The sequence below is a fragment of the Halichoeres trimaculatus genome, unplaced genomic scaffold (genome assembly GCF_033239565.1).
Source record: "Halichoeres trimaculatus isolate MK-OKI-2021-1 unplaced genomic scaffold, fHalTri1.1 fHalTri1_scaffold_6, whole genome shotgun sequence".
NCBI lineage: Eukaryota > Metazoa > Chordata > Actinopteri > Labriformes > Labridae > Halichoeres > Halichoeres trimaculatus.
Genome location: NW_027437184.1, coordinates 24,270,728 through 24,292,145, shown reverse-complemented (window position 1 = coordinate 24,292,145; position 21,418 = coordinate 24,270,728). Strand labels below are relative to the sequence as shown.

The 21,418-nt window shown below is 38.7% G+C and overlaps 1 protein-coding gene across 3 annotated transcripts in view; it reads left to right on the top strand.

Moving 5' to 3' along the window:
- The window catches only part of gabrb4 (gamma-aminobutyric acid type A receptor subunit beta4), a 354,886-nt gene extending 333,764 nt beyond the window's left edge, over nucleotides 1-21,122 (top strand). For 2 of the 3 annotated variants that reach the window (XM_074672397.1, XM_074672396.1), the window contains exons 5-10: nucleotides 1,708-1,790; nucleotides 8,311-8,448; nucleotides 10,393-10,545; nucleotides 12,594-12,850; nucleotides 13,489-13,578; nucleotides 13,881-21,122. In XM_074672397.1, the coding sequence (XP_074528498.1) occupies nucleotides 1,708-1,790; nucleotides 8,311-8,448; nucleotides 10,393-10,545; nucleotides 12,594-12,850; nucleotides 13,489-13,578; nucleotides 13,881-14,234 (1,075 nt within the window). In that variant the 3' untranslated portion in view covers nucleotides 14,235-21,122. The remainder of the gene's footprint in view (nucleotides 1-1,707; nucleotides 1,791-8,310; nucleotides 8,449-10,392; nucleotides 10,546-12,593; nucleotides 12,851-13,488; nucleotides 13,579-13,880) is intronic. The other variant, XM_074672398.1, reaches the window with a different exon arrangement.
- Nucleotides 21,123-21,418: the final 296 nt, after the last annotated feature.

Below are 21,418 nucleotides of genomic sequence, written 5' to 3'. Positions count from 1 at the left end.
TGATGCTTTGCATCCTATGATCATCATTTACGTTGTTTCAGTGGCACTGAAAGGGAAACCCTTAGCAGAGTAAACAAAACACTGTTTATAGAATATGTAGACAGCAGCTGACATCTGACTGAGTAAAAGAAGCAGGAAAGAGGTTAGATATTATTTCAAAAACTCTTCATCCATTTTTCATACATTACATTACATTACTTCAGGTGTTTTTAAAATCCCTCGGTCGATCTGAGTGAAATGGACATCAGCCTCATTCATGGCAAAAAAGAAAAGATGTTCCTTTTTCTTTTTTTCTCTGTTAGTCGAGATAATCCTGATGGCCAACTGACCTTTCCTGTAAATGTAATTAGGCCCGATGTTATCTCCCCTCAGTGTGTAGAGCTGTGGTCCTGCTGCACTCTTGGAGCGGAGCAGCACAGTGAGACAGCGGGGAGGTGCAGCATAGCCGAGTACAACACAATGCAGTTTGAGCAGCTTAGTGTTTGTGCAGCAGAATGCAGCTCAGTGTCACTGTGAATAATAAATAAAAAAAAAACCTGTCACATATTTTGTTTATGTATTATTTTCTTTACCCTTCTGGTGCCTTCTGCTATCATGCACCCAGAGGGCCCCCATATTTGTTCATCTGGTCCAATCAGCTTCAGCAGCATCATATTTTGTTTTCCAATTACCTGACGACAGCACGCTGTTCGCTCACCATGACCAATTTACAAAACTCCATGTTCCAGCAATATATTCCCAATGCAAACAGCTTATTATTATCCACTGTGTTACTAATTCCAGGTACTGTACATGCTTGTGCAGGTCTGCCTGCTGCATTAGTGTGAACAACACACTGTAGCAGCATCAGTGGCTTTGACGTAAACATGATTAATAATGCATCCAAAACGTGAAACATGCTTTAAAGGGTAAAACTTCATATCCCCCCATCATGCACTAACATGCACACAGAGACACATACTGTGCACATCATACCTCCCCTCTGAACATGCTGCTGGCTTCTGACACACAGATGATGAGCTGGAAATTAATTTTTCTATTTCATTTACACAGGAGGGCAGTAAGTGTGTGATGAACACACAGCATCTGGTATGAACAGCAGAAATGTAATTACTGAAATGTGCTGCACCGGTAAATATTTCAGTTGAATGCCAAAGACCCCTTCACATGTAATTTGTAGCCAAAGCTGTTTTTTTTCTGGGCCGCTGGATTTATTGACATTCATAAACTGCTATGCATACATCTTTTCTAAAACTACCTGGCAGAAACTCATCGTCAGAGCTAACTGTAAATAACGGGCACTGACGAAATTGCAGATGCTGAGCAGTTAGTGGTACACATAAAATACAATGCTGCGCACAGGAACATTAAAATGAATCATACTTTAAAGTCTCTGGAAAAAAAAAGTTTGAAAAATTGTTGAAACACAACAATTGATCCCTTTCGAAATAACGTTGTGATGGTTTGCTGTTTTTTTTAGCTTCTGTTAAAGAACATGCAGATTATTTAACTGCTGCAGTAAATCACAGAAGCTTTCAATGTAACGACAATATAACTACTTCAGGAAAGAGCATGTTGTCGCACACCAAGACCTTGCGCCTCAACTTTAAACCTTTAAATCTGGAAACTGTTGAAGCTACTTGAGAACTCTTTGGGTTTACATGATTTCACTTGCAGTAAAACATGTTTTTTGTGTTTTCCACTCAGAATAACCACCACTGCTGCTTGTATGATGGACCTGAGGAGATACCCTCTAGATGAACAGAACTGCACCCTGGAAATTGAAAGCTGTAAGTAATAAAAAACACCACCATGACACAACTCAGGCATACAGTACAACACAAAAGAGGGGCACTGCAATGTGAGAAATGAGACAACACAAAAAAAATCCATCCAAGGAAACAGAATAATTAAATGAACTGTATTATTTTCTGTTAGCCAACAAACTTACATGTTTTTCTTAACTGACAGGTGGTTGCCATGTTTTCTAAAGGCCTCCTCTTTACCTCATCCTTACTTAAACCAAGCTAGCTAGCATTAGCAATATGGCCCCTGTTGATAATCAATAGGCTGCAGAGCCCTGTATGAGAAGCAAAGAGGTGAAGTCACAGAGACTACCTTCATATGTTTGCCAGAAGGTTGTTCTCACTTGGAAACACTCCATGTCTTCAAACTGTTAGAATAGAATAGAATAGAATAGAATAGAATAGAATAGAATAGAATAGAATAGAATAGAACTTTATTGTCATTGTAACAAGTACAACGAAACTGAAGTCACAGCAGCAATCAAGAAAACAAAAGTAAGAAAGTGTATAGAAAGTGCAAAAAGGTCCATAAGAAAATAGATGATGACAGCTTGTCCATCATTGTCCAGTTCAGCCAGCCTCCACCTCCACAGGGTCCAGGACTGAGCTTTTTCAGCAGTCTGTTCAGTCTCTGTCTCACAGCAGCACGTCATCCTCACCTCCTTCTCCTCACCTTGTGGGAAGACATCAGGCCTTACACCAGTTAGCATTGACATGCTACAGGCTGCTAACAGCTGATTTCACATGTAAACAATGCAGCTATGGTTACATGTAGGATCTCCAGACAAACACAGGAGAAACTGTAGTAAAAATTTTACTGAAGCAACAAAAAGTTAGGTGTCCATGACCAACAAATGAGCCATACAAAGTAATTATCCAGTCCAAATACAAAGATTATGAAAAAGAGAAAAAAAAATTACAAGTAACGGACAAAGAAGAGAGATCAGCTGCAAAAGACAGCCGTAGCCAACGGGGCAGCGCCTTGCAACCAATGAAGGAACTGTTGCAACTAAAACCACTGATGATTATATTTCTGTTTTGGTAAATAGATTTTTGTGTGATGATTTAGTGGAGTCATTACAGAAACATTCCCCCTCTTTACCCATGTGTGCTGTTTGTCAGACGTGTTACCTCTGCAGCTGATGACTGCCATGAGAAATAGAGGTGAAATCACAGAGCTTTGGTGGTGTGCATTGATTACTGTTTCCTCAGAGTGACAGATGGACAGGGCACCACTGGATCACGGCACGCTGAAGGCAAAATGATGACTTTCATATGAGGACTCCAGCTGACCTTCAGAGTGACTCTTAACCTCTAAATTACATAAGTGTCCTGCAGCTCCTGAATAAATGTAGTCTAATATTAGCTCCCATCCACTGTAATCATCTTAATGAACAATTTTCACATGGGACACATAGCTAGTGACTAATAGGGAAAAATAATTAGTTATTGGTGAAGTGTCATTAAGCACCTGATTCAGGGATAGCTCATTAAGGAGCTGATCAGTATGTAGATATATTTGGATTTTCAGCACAGCAAGATAGCATCAAACATATTTTCATTAATATTAAACTTTTAGTCATTATTTCTCCTGTAGGAAAAGTTCAGTCTCATGTTATAGAAGCAAATGAGAGATCTGTACTCTCACTGTGATGTGATGTCAAGACAAAAAGCATTGTCTTCTGTCTTTGAGGGGAGAAAAACAGAGAGTTTTAACTAATGTGTCATAGAGATGGATTAGAAAAACAAAAGATTCTGTAAACATTGACTTTTTCCATACAGTGGCTTCAAAATGAAGTAAATTCAAAGAAAAAAACAATCAGCATATGAGTCAACATGTCCTTATATGTTTGATTAGTGAGTTTTTCAACACTGAGTTTCTTATTGTGTGCAATTATTAAAGTATTTACTCTGACTGTGGTTTCCATATTAGCAGTTCCAGTTTATTTTGTCTTTTAAATAACCTTTCATGGTTATGTGCAGGGGTGGAATGAATATTAAAATATTCTACTTAAGTATAATAACAGTTTGTTTAATGAAATGTTACTTTAGAGGGAGTAGAACTGTCGATTTTGTAAGGCACTGCATGAAATCAGTAGCCACGTATACATGGACTTGAATATTCCGCTTGCATTTGGTTTATTTGCTCAAACAGAAAGAATTTAACCTTTGTAAATACCTCAATCTGAAAGGAAAGTGCCAATCTGAATGGACATTTAATCGGTTTCACATGGGGGAAATATCCCTGTAACCGATTGAGGTATCATGTATCCACTCAGACGGAAAGTTGTCAGAGTGCGTTCTTTCAGCACATGCTCAGATATGACGTTAGACGCAACTAGAGACGTTCCTCAATTTTAAAAATGGCGGTGAGCCGTCAGCACTGGACTGCTGGTGATGTTTACATTTGTTTGTGCATGCCATGTTGACTATTCTGTTTGATTAAAGCAGCTTATGTAGACCAGAGATTGGAATATTATTTTCCATGTATACTATTGTTTTCGTAAAAGTCATTCAGAAAGATTCCATTTGGAAAGAGGAAAAACTGCTCATGTAACCGTGGCAACTGAGGGGTTAGTATGAATTGTCTATTTGACAGAGGACTTGTTTTCAGGATGCTTTATGAAAGAAATGTTTCACTGATGAGTTATTGGCCTTGGTAGGACAAACCAATAGACTGTATGTAGTATGGACGTAGTCTCTGCGACATCACGAGTCTGTACCTGAAACAGGTAAATGAAGCCAATCCTTGACCACAGCCACACTGGTTATTAGGGTTGGGACGATATGCTATTCTCACAGTTCGATTCTGTTATGATTTTTGGGGTGCTAATTTGATTTAAATTGCAATTCTTTGATATTTGTGATTTTTGCGATTTTTAGTTTCCTTTTTAACAGTAGACCATGTGAAAAAGTTTAACTATGATGACAATGTCTACAGACTATATCAGGAGCCATATTTTACCATGAAATGCACATTACATGAGTCAGAGAGAAAAATTTCACCCTCTGCTGGAGAAAAGTGGTAACTTGTTTCCAATCCAGTTCATAAACAAAGACTGAAATGAAGAATTTGAATTTGAAGCAAAAACGATTGTTTTGACAAATAATCTCTTTGATATTGTCAAACAAAACATCCCGCTATGTCGATTTTTGATTTTTTTCTCCCACCCCTACTGGATATGATACAAACTTTGAGCTTTGAGCTTCCTTTCCAACAGCTATAGAGCGCCCGTCAGTCACATGAGCTGAGCTGTGTCTCTCTATGAAATTCCAGTTTCAGACCCTAGCTGTTTTGGCTTTAAATATGCTTTTAGTGTGGTAACAGCCGGTGGGGTTTTTGGTTTGTTGGTTTTTTGCTTGGTGTGTTCATGGTTTCCAGTCTTTCTGCAGCCAGCCTCAAGCTGATACTCGAGAAATAGAAACTTTTAGCACTTCCTCATTGGCTGAATTTTTCTTTAACCGGATGTTGCCTCTTGGTCAAATCGTGAAAGAATTTGTGTTAGCTTGTTTTTTTTTTTCTTATCTACACAAGTTAAACTGATCAGTTGGTGGTTGAAGTCAGCCAATCAGCTGGCTGTCACGCTGCTGATTGACAGCTTATATCCTTTCTGCTTTTTTTTTTTTTTTTTGGCCCAGTAACAGATGCAGTGTAAAATGCAGTACAATACATCAATCTACACAAAATATAATTATACTGAAAATAAAAACAAAGGTTTTTAAGACTACTCAAAAAAGTACAAGTACACAAAAAGTTACCCATGACAGTAACTTGAGTAAATGTAAGTAGTTACTTCCACCCCTGGTTGTGTCTGTATGTGTATTTATTGATGAAGTTATAATGATATGTAGCAAACACTCATCAAATTTAATGTCATACTTCTGTAGTCAGTTTGTCCAGAGACTAATTTAGCAGAGGTGAGGCAATTTATCTATGCGACACATTTCACTGACAAAACAATTGACAGAAAAAGAATTAGAATTATTTTAACAAACCCAGAGAAGGGAGAAGAAAAGCAGCTTTGGTTCAAGTTAAAATTTCAAAGTCAATGAAAAAATATGTACATGAAAGTCACACGGCAGTAGCTGAGTTCATTATTCATGTTTTTTAAGATTAAAAAAAAAAAAAAAGATATGAAGAAGTTTTATAAATTGGTGTTTTTACTCTGTAGAGAAATTCTCACGTGGTTTTTGAAGTCATCTCAGAAAAGGTATGAACACACAAAAACAGGATAAAATAAATGAGGTTTCACATTATATTACACAATGTCTTATAATAGCATTGTTTCATGTCTCCCCTTTTTTTTCTCCAAATGCTTTAATTTAGATAAATCAATATCCAGGAGAAAATGTGCTGGTGCTGTAATTAAAAATTGTATTTGCTTGATCATTTTCATTGACCACAACATCAATCACCCCCACATGCTCGATACAGCAGATATTTGCAGTTCTTGTTCTTGGGGGTAAAAGTGCCGACTGTTTACCCCCGGGACATCAGACGGCAGTGAAATATGGATATGCCAGGAATTAAAAGTTGTAGGAATATCTGCTGTTTGTGCTCTCCGCTGGCAGGGCTCGTGCACATGAAGCGTTAGTTTGATCGATTAGGCCAGCAGTTGTTTCAATTTCATGGACAATGTCACATTTGCTTAGCCTATAACCTCAGAGAAAGATTTAATGGTCATGAATCCCGGTCCTTTAGTGAGTTTAATGCCATCCAGGTCTGGACGTGGGGTAGTAGGATGTGAAATGTAGTAACACTCAGCCCGCTGAGGAATGGCTCTGCAGTGAATGCATACTGCCCTATTGACATAAATCTGCTGCTGTGGTCACTTTAGATTGCTCTGCCAGTGGAGGATGTGTGGGAGCGCCGTGGAAAGTGACACATGTTAATAAATATTCATGCAGGTGGTAATGCATGCAGGGATATGGCTGCATATGAGATGGACAGTGGAGCATGGGACTGCAGGCCGACAAAGAGGTGCAGGTATCAATCAGAGGAGGTTTTGTTTGAATCACTTCACACAGAAGAAAGCACAGCAGTCAAAGTTTAGCCCTGTTTCCACCAAGCGGTTCAGTTTGGTTCTTCTTGTTGCGGCATTAACTTATCCCTGGACCGATCCCCAAATGACCAAAACCCGTTTTTTGGTCCCACTTTTTGGTCCCACTTTTTGGGACCCTTCTGTTGGGAAGCCAGACTAAACTGATCAGATCCCAGAAGGTGGAGCTACATCACAGCAGACCGTTGGTTGGTGTAAAGAATCTTCACTTCCCATGCGACAACAGCTGTATCTCTCCTCTAAAACAGGGCTTCATAAGGCTTTATAACAAAGAGCCACATACCAGTTACAAAGAAGGCGAATTGCTGGATGTCTGCTTTTGCTGCTCTTTGTTTACTGTGACGCGTTTTTCTTCTTCATTGGATTTATTAGTGGGGTACACTGTGTCACGCTGCTATGGTGTCACACCATAGCCTACCACAAAAGGAGACAGTTGGCTTTGGAAATGCAAACAGGATCAGACTCTACCAATCCAACCTGAACTAAAGTGTACTGATCTAAACCAGACTGCGTGGTGGACACAGGGCTTTAGCTTAGCCAGTTTTATCATTTTACTTGACGTTAAGGTGGTTTCCTTTCAGAAATGCCTGCTTGGTCTAAGCCTGTAGCAGCATAACAAAGGGTCAGGTCAAGCTTGAGCCAGCCCTAACAATCAGCTTTATCATGAAGAAAAGTTTCACTCTTAAAAGCAGAGATGGTGTTTACCTCCTGGAGGTTGACTTCCAAAGAAGAGGCCTGATCATTAAAAGGTCTACCTCCCATACTACATTCAGTATAACTCTCATAACTCTGTCGTCAATATGAAAAGTGGTTCCATGAACAATTTTGACAGATAGAGTACAGACAGCAGCTAATATCACTGGCTTTGATCAGTGCCTACACCACTTGAGTTTTTCATTTTGTACCATTTTCTATTTTATATGAATCCCATTGTATGAAGTTTTCAGTTTACCACCAAAACTCATCCCTATCCATATTAGATTTATAAGAAAGTATGTAAAAAACAATGCCACCTCCAACATTAATGTTGAGCTTAAACTCATTATACAGAAGACTTAATGTTTGGAGAGGAGCCAATCATGTGTTGCACGAAATTGAAATACTCTTGCTGTGATGAACTGCAAGTATTATCATGAAAAAGCTTTCCTTTCCAGGTTGGGTCATTAATTAATTGATATATCAAACAATTGTCAGTTGGACAGATTTTTTTTTCATTTAAAAGATTTTTTTTCTGGTTCTTGCAAATATAAAATAAAGATTATTGTCATTTGTTAAGTTGCTGTTAATGAAAAAACTGTTTTTTTTCCTACTTCGAAAACACAAGTATTACCAGATCTATTTATTTGGTCTTTACTTGTAGTTAACATGCTTGTTTCTTCACCACACTAACTCATCATGATCTCCCTCTTCTCTCTCCTGAATCCTCCTCTGATGTCTGTACACAGACGGATACACCACAGATGACATCAAGTTCTTCTGGCAAGGAGGAGACAGCGCCGTGACGGGTGTGGACAAGCTAGAGTTACCTCAGTTCTCCATCGTAGATATTCGCCTGGTTTCCAGGGAGGTCAGATTCACAACAGGTGAGGCTGTCATGGTCCAACTCACGCCAGTTAAATAAATTTTTCCACGTTTTCACATTTAGTAGATTTGGAAATGATCATCACTGACTTTAGAGGTGCAGACGGTTGACGTTTTTAAACTCTGTTTCCACATGCATGTACTTGCACCTACAGTATGCTAACCATACATTATCCCACTTCTTACCCAGCTACTACTTAAAGTCACAAACACATGAAAAATATGATTCATAGATTGTTTTATTGATTTAAGATGATCTATGAGTCCAGTTTTTTTTTTTAAAAACATCTCATTGATTCCAAATTTGTGGACTTTTCTCTGCCTGTTGTAGTCATGTTAGCATTAAACTGTCCTCATTCAACTCTTCGTCCTCTCTGAGCTCTGTGGTTGACACACGCACAGCTTCAAACACTAATATCAACACCACCACTCGTGTTTCAGATTCCTTTGTAGCAACCTTAGGTTTCTTTCACCTGCCCCTCCGGTGTCACTGGGATTGCTGGACAGGATCCAGAATGAAGATATCCATGTGGTTTATCTGTGCACAATTAGCATGCTAATGGTTTGTGCTTACCTTACTGTGTATGATGTCACCAAGCAAAATGTAGAGCTCTTCTCTGTGGAGTGACTTGACATAAGGAGATATTTAAAGCTTCTGTCAGAAGGTTTTGGGTGGCTATGAAACAGACTGGAATTAACGCTGGTGTTGCTTCATGACCCACAAAAGCAAACCAGACCATCAGTGAAAAATGTGACTATATCTTCTGTGTAATCTGTAATACCTGAAACTTTTAAAGAGTAAAATGGGACAAAAGCAGAGGAAAGTAAATGAAAGTAGATCCACCCATACAGTTTGCATAAGACAGTGGTCATGTCCATCCAAAGTGATGTGTCTTAGAATCAGAGTGAATGTGTCAAGACTTTTATTTCAGCTGTGCCCCTGAGCATAAAGCAGCCTCTGAAAGTCAAACGTGAGTGTGGTCGTCATGTTTGAGTTTAGTGAAATCTGTAAACATTTGTAACTGGCATTAATCTTGAATTTACTCAGGTGATCTAAGGCGTTTGTCCCAGTCTTGATGAAGTACATACGGTAAGGTATTGATTCATTAAAAGATTTAGAGCAACCTGGAGATGATGAGGTCATTCATCATTGTGTGTGCCCCATAGCAAATAGCCTTTTAGATTAAAACCATCACGCTTATCTGAAGCCTTTTCTCTTTGGTGACACGATGGAAATAAAACCGTAGATTAAAAAAACACGGAATAGGACTTAACTATATTTAGAGCAATTTGTATTGTTTCCAACCTCATAAATATCCAGCTCTATCTGACGCAGAGAGATCCCCCCTTGATGTTTATATTGCTTTTCGCATCAGCATTGTATTGTTGTGCTTGTTTAAATTAAAGTGCAGTCAAAAGAGCAATTAATGTCTTGGCACAGCCGGCTCATATTCCCCTGCAAACTGTGCAATGAAATGACTTACCACCTCTGCAATCACACACTGTATATTTTCCTTCCTCTTTGAGAGTAAAAGCATGCAATGCAATTATGCACCTCTAACATGCCCTTTTGGTAATGTTTAGAGAACAGAGAGAGTGCAAAAGAAAAGCAGAGTAGCTCTCTGTGACAATCCTCAGAGGGACGCAGGAGCTGCCTGCTGAGATAGGGGGTTGCAGAAAAATCTGCCGTGTTTGCGACTTTCTGCCATGTTTAATTGGAATCGAACTTGTCCCTGGAAAGGAATCCATCGCTTTGGGGAAATTAAGTGCTCCATCTGAACAAATGGAGAAATGACTACCCCGCGCGTTGTCAAAGTGCAGACTTTGGAAGTCTTAAGTTGTGCCAACGTTTCCCCCTTCTCCCTTTTTTTAATCCACTGATGTGATTTCTCTCGGTCCTGCTCCTTTTCGTACTATCACTCTATCCTTTTTCCGCCCCCTTACAGGTTCATATCCAAGGCTTTCGCTGAGTTTCAGGATTAAGAGGAACATTGGATATTTCATCCTGCAGACGTACATGCCCTCCATCTTGATCACCATCCTCTCCTGGGTCTCCTTCTGGATCAATTACGATGCCTCTGCAGCTCGGGTGGCCCTGGGTAAGACACGGCCTCTGCTGCATTATTAAACTTCTACCTGTCTTCATTGAGATCCACTAACTGTCACAGGAGCCAACCACATGTGGGCATCACGTGCTCAATTATGCTATTTACATAATCTACATTTATATGAAACTACTTTACGGTTATAAAATACCCCAACAGTAATTACACACCTGAAGGCTAGAAGTTACATTAGCTATTTCCAGTCTGTTTGATTACTCACGATTTATGCACAAAACACAGAGTTAGGCTGAAAAAATATGAAGTGCCTGTTTCATACCACGGCTAATCCAGAGATAAATTGACACTTTTTATGTAATATTTGCAAATATATGTAGCATTTTTTGAGTACACTGCAAAATATGGGATCTTATCAAGTATTTTTGTCTTATTTTCAGTTGAAAATGTCTTTTCAGACTTGACATGAGCCACATCCACCTGACTAGTCCAGAAAAATGTTTTGTTTCAAGATATTCAAAGACAGAAATGAGGTCGTCTGAATTGGAATAGAACAAGAAAAAAATGCTCAGCAATTTGCTTGAAACTGGAATAATGTCTTAATACAAGTATTGGCTGTTTTTTTGTTTTGTTTTTTTTTGACTTGTTACAAGCGATTCAGCCCTCATTTTTGTCTTTAAACATCTTAAAACAAGACATTTTTCTTGGCGAGTCAGGTAAATATGGCTTATATTGAGTCTAAAAAGACATTTTCAACTGAAAATAAGACAAACACTAAATAAGAATTCAGTTTTTTGCAGTGTACAGAATTTGTATAACTCTGACTCTGTACTATGACAAACAGTTACTAATATTTCAGACTAGGCGACCATAGATATGAAATATGACCTTAGATAAAACAGAAATAAGAGTTACAAATGTTGGTGGATCAGGAGAAAAAAATAAATATCATTATATTTAATAATTAGGGATGCTCAGCATAGTTTTTTGAGCCATTGCTGGCAACCAATAATAATCTGCTTTAGGTGGTCAAAGTCAGTAAGATTACTGATTTATTGGACAGTTGTGGATAAGTCTGAAAAGTAGTAGTAATGGAAGTGGTGGTCACTCAAGATATTGTTCCAAATTCGATGTGAGCTAGTAAATCATCATGTTCTGTAAATTCAGGGATAATATCAGGTCTGAAATCAACTCTTGCTCCTTTATTGATGCTACTACTAGCTTTCACCAGTGATGTGTCTTACTTTTTTAGTAAATCCAAAGTTGTGGTTATGACTTTTAAGGCGTCTTAAAGGTTTGTCATGTTAAAACTTTAGGCCCTTTCACCCTCTCAGAAAACTTGCAGCATGTTTCTGGATGTTTATACTGTTATCCTTATCTGCACAATGGAAAAAAACATGCAACGCCATTTTTTTCCTGCTTCAGATAATTCCCCTTTTTCTGCTTTGTACACAATGACAGCAAGATGCAACTTTTATTGGTTATTTTCAGTTGACACTGTATTATTGGAATAATAATGACATTTCATAATTATTTTCTAAATTGGGACAATCAGCTTACTTCACAATGAGCATTCCTGGTACTGATATTAAACAGCCAGTGATTTTAGGATTTTTCTTTTATTTCTTTATTTATTTTACTATGATTACAGATTTATTGTTTCAAACCACTGTTTTCAAAGTTCTTAAAAAATATATTATAATTTATCATTTCTAAATAAAATCAAATTAATTATTAAACACCAGACAAAAATCTGTGTTCGTAAACCCTACTAATTAGCAAAAACAGCAACAACAAAGTAGCTAACAAAGGTGGAAAAGAAGCTTGAAGAGGAGTGTGCATGCCTTCACACTGCAGCAGGACTTAAGTTACTTTAGTATTTAGTGAGTTTCATTGTCGTGATTTTTAGATCCAACTTTTTTTTAATTTTATGTGAAGTCAACAGGTTTTGATTTCGTGACAAGCCGACTGATCTTTCCTTCATGTCTCAAAGACTTTATTATTGCCCTGTTAGCTAATTCTTTAGGCGACATTTCACTTCTCCTAAATGCTAATTACTGTGTCTTTTTCTCTGCTGTCGTTTCCAGGTGTGACTACGGTGCTCACCATGACAACTATTAACACCCACCTTAGGGAGACTCTCCCAAAGATCCCGTATGTGAAAGCCATCGACGTCTACCTCATGGGCTGTTTTGTGTTTGTGTTCTTGGCCCTGCTCGAATATGCCTTTGTAAATTACGTGTTCTTTGGCCGGGGTCCTGCGCAACAGAAGAAACTCAGCGATCGGCTGAACAAAGTCAACAACGAGCGCACGAGATACGAAGAGAAGCGCCTGAGGGAACAGGTTTGCATCCTCATCTGCTACCTTTTTTTTTTTTTTTTGTCTGTCCCATGACTTCCCCGTGTCAGTCAGAGTTCAAGTACAACACAACGATACGATGTAAAGCCATTTTCATTTATCCAAAGACACATACAGTGTGGAGTACTCCCTGAAGTAATGTTCCAGGAGCATACTAATGCCACCACAGCCCAATATGCATTCACCGACCATCATCCATCGCTTCCCCCTCAAGCACTGACTGCCTCTTATCGAGCAAAGCCTTTCGCATTGAGATAATGATTCATGTAGCTCAACAGGGTGTTAACATTCTCATTTCTTATTTAGGTTGTCGTCTATGTTGTGCCGAAGGCTTCATTCACTCTCAATCTGCTGCCTCTGTACTGTTACCTCTATTTTAACCAGATAAGATGTTAAAACACAGAATAACAAGGTCTGATGTAACAGTGTAATGTTGAAACTGTCAGACTGAATGAAGCCACTCTTGGTGTTTTCTGTGTGTGAAGTACTAAATACTTTGTTCAAACTTGTACCTGTTTATTCTGTGTCTAATACTTTGTGTAATCTGTAGAATGATTGTGCATATTTGCCAGGATTTTAAGGGCCGTTTTAATGTTCTCTTCATTTTTCTTTCACATTGCAAGGACTCCATTTCCTCGCCGTTTCAAACCAACACCTTCAGGTCATATACACAGAGAAGAAATCTGTATCTCGAGGAACAAAGAAAAGTTGGGGTACATGCATTTAGAAATCATCTCGACTGTAGGCCAGCCTTCGCAATGAAAGTCAGATAATTAAAGCTCTATGTCACCTTTTTGCAAGTAAAAAAACACTAACAGTTGTCTCTTTAAACTTTGCTAACTATTTCTGTTGCATGCTTAAAATGACGTTCCATACCATCCCTACATTTTGCTTTTAGCTTGACAGCTTTTGGGATGGGAGGCGGGGGTAACTTAAGTACAGGATAAGGAGGGCTTTGGGGGTTATTTTTGCAACACTCCCTCTCGCTGACTCCTGCCCTTCCCTGTCCTCATAGGTGGATGCATATGGAAACATCCTCCTCACCACGCTGGAGATGAACAACGAAGTGATGCCTTCTGACGTGGGGAGCAGTGTCAGTGACTCTCGGAACTCTGTCATGTCCTTCGACAGCTCCGGGGTCCAATTCAGGAAGCCCATGGCACCTCGGGACGGCTTCAGCCACCACTCTCTGGATCGCAGTGCCATGAGGAGCCGAGCCAACTGCCGACTACGGCGACGCTCCTCCAAGCTCAAGTTGAAAATCCCAAACCTGTCAGATGTTAGCACCATTGACAAATGGTCCCGGGTCATTTTCCCCATCACCTTTGGATTTTTCAACCTAATCTACTGGTTGTACTATGTGAATTGATGTGCATCCCACTAGGAATCATGGGCCATATTTTGAGAGCACATTAAATTGGCTTTGATACAGTTCCTAAAATATGTATACACATATACAAGTTGAACATATGTATATGCATATTTCTATATATTATATTTATATATACACATGTGAAACCTGAGGGACCTTTCTGCTGTACAAAGTATTAATAGGATGACTTGAATGTTTAAGAATAATTGTGAAAGAAGAATTTCAAGGCTTTGAGTTCCATTTTGCTCCTGAAAGAAACAAACAAACAACAAACACGACCCCATCAGGGGTTTTTGGAACTAAAGACTGCATGATATTTTTGCTAAAAAAAAAACAAGAAAAAAGAGAAAATGAAAGCTCTTGAGAGAGAAAAGATGTCTCAGAGTCCCATCGACTTTTTATTGCTACTTATCGTGATCAAAAATCCTCTTCTGCAGCTCATGACATCACTGGTGGCTCGTCTGTTCAGGCATCAGCTGAGCGAGATCCTTGACGCCCCCCTCCCCCCAACCCTCACCCCACGCCCCCCTTCCTCCTCCCATTACCCATGGATAACATGCACGGAAATCTCCGGTTCTACTATGTACAGCAACCTTGTTTGGATTATGTGTTGTTCCTTGGGTTTTTTGAAGTGATATCGTTCTCTTTATCAGACATCGGTCTCCATTAGAGGGCCGCCTGGATGGGATGTTTGACCGCCGCAGAGTCAACGCAAACTTCTATTCCTTTCTCTTCTCATGTTATTTTTAGAAACACATTCTTCGGGAAAGATGGTCGGGGAAGGGGAGGGAGGGGAATCTTTTTCATTATGGTTACAAACAAGTGCTGATTATTGTAGATATGATTTTGTCTTGAAAATACTGTGATTTCCGGGAGTGTCAGAATATGTTCTAGAGATTAGGGCATTATGAGATAAAAAGAGTCAAAGGTATGCATTACTCATTTTGATTGTGTGAAAAAAAAGAAACATACTCTATACATTTATCATTCAGATGCTCATGAAAGTATACTGTACTGTTGATTTCCTCCTATTGATTCATATAGAGCTCATTGACGTCATATCCTGCTTTGTGTTTGCTTAAAAAAAAAAGAGGGAAGGGGGGGTGCTTTTGTGATTTGTCGGACATGGTTCCACAGTGAATATGTAAGGATGTGTATATTCAAAAGAGTCAACATATCAGCCCACAGTTTGACCAGTTGTCATTCAGTATACAGTACTTATTTGCTTGTTGGGCATTTCTTCAGTGTTGGAGTTCCTGAAGGCAAGAGCGTTACTGGGTACAAAGGGGAGAAGACATATGGGGAGGGATTTTTTCTTCTTCTTTTTTTTAATTGTAGTAGTCATTATTGGGTGATGAAACGTTTTGCTACATTGCCAGGGATTGTTAAAGCCTGAAATCCATATGCACACAAACACAAAAAGATGCATTTCCAGTCCTCAGGTTCATGCAAAAGGGGAGAAAGGTACTTAAGGACCTTTGTACTTTAGAAATCAGACAACATAAACACATCGTTATTGATTATCATATCAAAATGAGTGACAGACACATGGACAGTGCAGAAAAAGCAGGACATCAAACTCAGAATCCTCCCATGCCCGTAGAGCTTCAGCTAAAGTGCAGATCAGCATCTTCTCGGGTGACATCTTCACTTCAGATGGGCTCTACTGGGAACTACAGTCTGAATGAAAAAAAAAAAAAGAAAACTAACCCAACCAAACCTACCACTGCATCCTGTAGCAAAATAAAGTGATCCGCAGCACAGCCAGGTCCCTGAGAATCATACAAATGGAGAAAGAGAGGGAAATTGTCGTATTCGCAAACACATGGGGGACTAGGGGAAGATGGAAAGGCTGCAGAGTAATCAATTTATCATCAGAAATATCCACTCCCCTCTGGAGCGCAGGGCGCAGTGTGCATAAGATGTCTTCAAAAAGGAATACTGATGAGAAACCAATTTGTCTCCGTAAGTCATAGTGAAGTGTGTACAGTGATGTGGCCCGAGCTGTGATCAGAGTTTAATATTTCTTTTTGTTTGAGTTTTATGCATTGTAGTCATTGTACTGTAGAGAGAATATAAAGATCACCTTTAAATATCCAGTTATCCATACAGATATCCAGTATGAGTCTACGATCAGGAGAGGACACGAGAAAAACTGAGCTGAGTTTTATGTTTCTGTCTGCAACCGAACAATCTGTTGTTTGTCTCTCAGTCAACTGTGAGTCCAAAGGATTACACGACCAAAACATAGTGATCAATCTTAAATGTGAAGAGAGTAAATCTGTTGTTATTTATAAGACAAAGTGATAAGAGCAATGATGTAAAGTAGCAGCAAATATTGTGAGAAAATGACCTGTGGGTAAAAACGGTACCATCGAAAAAACAGTGTGTACTGTGTTAAATAGAGGACGTATATTCAGTATTGTGTACTGTAGGTCAGAGTACAGGCCAACATGGTGCAATTGTGATGGTGAACAAATTTGAAGTTCTTCTAAAAGTTGCCAAATGGAAGTGAGTTGACTGAAATGCAATGAACTTTGTTTACAGTAGCATTTTATTTGTCACTTTACAAAAACAAATCATAGATTGAGAGGCGTACTTTACAGGTTAAGTATTAGCTTTCTGATAACAGTGCTGCACTCAGAATAGAAACCTTTTTTTTAAAGGATCAAAATTAATGCAGCAAAACCAGAGATATCTTCTTTTTATTTCAAGTTTTTCATCCTGGTCAAAATCTGGTGCCTACTTTTGCCAAATGCATCTTGACTGCTAACAGTCAGGATGGGAATTGGCATATGTTATGCTAGTAGCAGCTAATGTAGCATCTAGCTGCTAGCCTAAAGCAGAGATGAAGAACAGATAAGAAGGTAATTTTCCTGAATCTATACCCCTACATACTTCTTCAATTTACAGTTGTTTTCCATTTTCAGCCCAACAGACAAAGACTCAAGTGACATCACTTCAGTCATTGTACATTGAAGGTTAGCAGTAGCAGAGCGAATGGCTCCGATGCTCAAACAGCATTTTTGAAGGAACAGTAGTGAAGGTCTGAGCACACAAACAAAACTCTGCTCACAAAAATAAAATATTTTTCTTGTTTACTCTTTACCAGAGGGAGTGAGTCTCAGCTAAGTGGCCTATTTTTGATTTGTGATTTTTTATTTTTTTTTGGTCCTTAAAAAGGGGAGATATTTTATCTGTGTGTGTTAGAGTTTTGTTTGTTTGATCTCAAATTTCCCTCAGCTCCCTCTGGAGGCAGAGAAGGATTAATACAACTTTTTTTTTCCCAACTTGTCCTTGTCCTTTCTAATACCTGTAAACACACATTGGTGTGTAATATTGATGGAGTTGCCTTTGATTAATAATATAAACTCCTGAGATAAAAATGCTGCAATTTTAACTAATTCAGGCACTTTGAAGGTGGAGACCTATGTGCACATTCAACCTCTGATTTTTTTTTTTTTTTTTTTTTTTTTTTTTTACTCATAGCAATGAGTCCAAGAGGAATCCCATTTACCTTTTTTTTCTTTTGGCATCATTTCCTCTTGTCTGCACACTAACAGCTTGTCAAACTGTTAAAAGGCAATATGATGGAGCTTTACCTTGGAGTTGAGTCAGACTGTGAGGCCTGGGGATACTTTTGTTCAAATAAAAGATGAGCAAACACATACAGCGTGTAAAAAATGTGGGACTCAAGGCAACCATAAGTTTAATTTTGAGTAAATCAACGGAACCTGTTCAACTAGGAAAACACCCGGTCCATTTACTAATAGAAATGCTCTCTTGTTTTGTGACACAAGAGTCAAACACGCATTCAGGTCGATGATTTCCCTGAAATGGAAGAACATGCCTAATCAGGTATTACTTTTTGTGACTTTTTTTAAAGTTAGTTGATGCACAGTTTTGATAAACTCTAAACACACAGAGGAGAAAAATTAGCAGCCCCTTGCATGCTCTCAGTAAATACCACTCATCTCACTCAGAACATGTATTACCTGCTTTCCTGACATGAAATCAGCACATTCATCCCAAAAGTTGTGAGGACCTTTTGTTCTATGCTTTAACTTTTAGGATATTTGCTTCTTTAAGACAGAAAAGAGATTTCTTTTGACTCATATGTTTCAAGGAGAAGAGGAGCAGAAAAAAAGTGTTGAACTGATTTCAATGTGAATTTTCTTGCCTCTAGTGTATATGTGTAATTATATGTGAATTGTACTGTAAATATGATATCTTTCACTTAATAGTTCTTAATGCATGAACAAAAACATGGCAGTTCGTAATACCAGCTAGCCTCACTGCTAACGGCATGGACAGCTTCTCTAGCATTGGCATACTTCTGCAAACGAAACCTAAAAAATGAAACACAAGAAATACACGGTGTGAACAAAATAATGGAGGAATCAACGCAAAGTTTTCTCACAGTGAAGGAGGTTCTGGTGGCTCTGAGGTTGTATTTCTTGCCTGGTTTCGTGAGAACAAGGCTACTGCTAATGCTAACGCTGTTAAGGATTACTGGACATTACAGTTTGCCTTAGTTCACCTCTTAGAATGGGTTGGTGTCTTTTCTCATGGACTTTCCCATTCACCATATCCAAACTTTTAGAGATTTTAGTAGAGCACAGACGCAGCGTTTACCTCAGACATCAACCGTGCACAGACGTGTAAGCTAGAAATACAGAGGGCGTGTTTGGCTAGCTGGCTTATAGAGGCTAGAGGAGCAGGATAGCCTTAAGCGGGCGAGTGGGATGTTCTTTCCTGTTCCTCAATAAGACAGTCATGTGTGCCCTTGAGCAAGGCACATAGCCAACTGCCCAAGAGCAGCTGCTCAGCTGCTAAGAGAAGAAGTCTGTGCAGGCTAGCTAACAGAAGTAAGCTAAATATGTTTCGCCCTGTGCGGGTGTTGATCAGAATTTGTTCTTTGGATACATTTAAGATGAAGAACAGTTTCATACAGTTTCCCCCCGGTTTCTTTACAAGTAATTTAAGCCAAGTAGTGTAGCGTGATAAAACAGCCAGTGCCATAATTACCTGCTGGAGTCCAATATCACAAAAGTTATAAATCATGTCATTTTTTGTTGACTCCAGTCTTCACTCTGGGATTTCAGCACTCCCCAAAAAGATATGCATGAGAAGCTGAACCCATAAACACTGAACTGCTGACTGTGACTTATGAATCGCACTGAGGCTGACCTCTAATAAAACAGCAAACCTCCACCATGCACAAAAAAAAAATTCACCCACCAAACACTCGAACATGGCTGACAGACCCCTCACTGTTGGAAGAACTTTTGCTGGTGCATTCGTTATTTTGTACGTACCTTGTAGGTTTTGTTTTGCATGAACTGAGTTTTGAAAGGTTTATTTTCATATATTTTTACTCCACACCATCTGTTTCATCTCCACAACCAGGACAAAAGAAAGATCCAGTGTTTACATGCTTAAATTGCACTTGTTTTACAGCCAGCTCTTTTAAATCTTGTGAAACAAACGTGTGTGTGTGTGTGTGTGTGTGTGCGTGTGTGTGTGTGCGTGTGTGTGTGTGTGTGTGTGTGTGTGTGTGTGTGTGTGTGTGTGTGTGTGTGTGTGTGTGTGTGTGTGTGTGTGTAAAACTGGAGGAAACATGGAGCGTACATGCTGTGATTCATATGAATCATGAATATGTACTTCTATACAATGTATTTACTGTAAATCACACAATTTGGAATAGATGCACCTGGTGCATGCTGTAGTTTTTATCAGGTTCAGCATTAACATCGACCTCCCTTCAACTACAAAGGATGTAAAGATGCTCAGCTGTAGCATCTGAACGTAAGCCATGTGTTTGCACACTGAGTGGGTGTTCCCTGTATTTTCTCTTCAATAAGTTGCCTCTGGTCATAGTCTGTTGTCGATTACCATGTGATGATACATGCAAGAAGCTGTGCTGTTTCCCAGTTACACACCAGTATACCTCCCCAGACCGAAGGAGCGTACCAGAGAGGGATCTCATGTTGAACCGGTTGGTAAGAAAGATTTCCCAACTCTTTAGAAAAATTGGCAATGAAAGGAAAAAACCCACAAGCCCATTTATTTTTCAATATGAGTTATAAAGGATTTTTTTTTCATTTCTGTGTTCATTTCTGATTAATTGTATTTGTTGCATTTGTTATGGATTGTTATTCTTATACTGGTGTTGTTGTTTTCTCATAAGAAGGAAATGTAATTCATCTGATATATTGGCACTGGAAGAAAAATGCATTTGGTTTTTTGTACTGTAATCGTTTTGTTCACATTGGGCGCTTATTTGATTCAGTTGTTTAATAAGGTGTTTGATTTCATTCAGAGTTTCGGTACTCATGGAATCAACATTTTGTGTAGTATGAAGTTGTATTTTTTTTGTCAGTGCAAATTAATGTTATAGTGTCAATCAGCTTTTTTAGGTGTTTGAACAAAATGTGTTTTTTACAAATACAAGGTGTTCAAGTATGTGGTATAAAAAGGGTTATCATTCAAACAACAGACTTTTTACAAATAAAGGCTTATACAGTAAAGAAAGCTAGTGTCTTTTCATTTGCCCTTTGAGGACTAATACTCGACAGTGTTTCATTTGACTTTTTATCAATGTATTTCCAGATATTAGTCCCCAAAAGGTAAATAGCATTCAGTGTTGCAAAATAAGAGGACAAAATCAGGTATTTACCATTGCTTTTACAGGTTGTTGTCAGAGCTCCCACCTCTTGGTTGGTGTCTTGCTTTTGATAAGGACTGTTGGATAAGAAAACAGTCTGAAAAAGAAAAAAAAAGAAGAAGAAGGGTATCTTCTTTAATTTGATTACAAAACATTGCGCGTTTATGAGAATATACCTCCTTTCATACCCTATTTCCTGAATAAAGACGCAAAGTGACTCCTGCTGACGGTGTAATATTTGCCCCTTTTTCAATTCAGGAATAATAAATCACTTTTTTTTTTTACCTTACTGACAAATATAACATGACTACAACTGTTCCACTCCAGTAAAAGTTTGATAAAGTATCTTTGTGGCCTCTCTGGGGCACATTGAGCTCTGCATCTACAAAAACACTAGATAATTAATTTGTTTTGTTGGAGAGGACAGATGCAACCAAACTGCTTTGCTGAAACTTTTTGTCCCCATGTGGAGGTCATGACGCTATATATGGTTGCACATCTGGAAGTTTTTTTT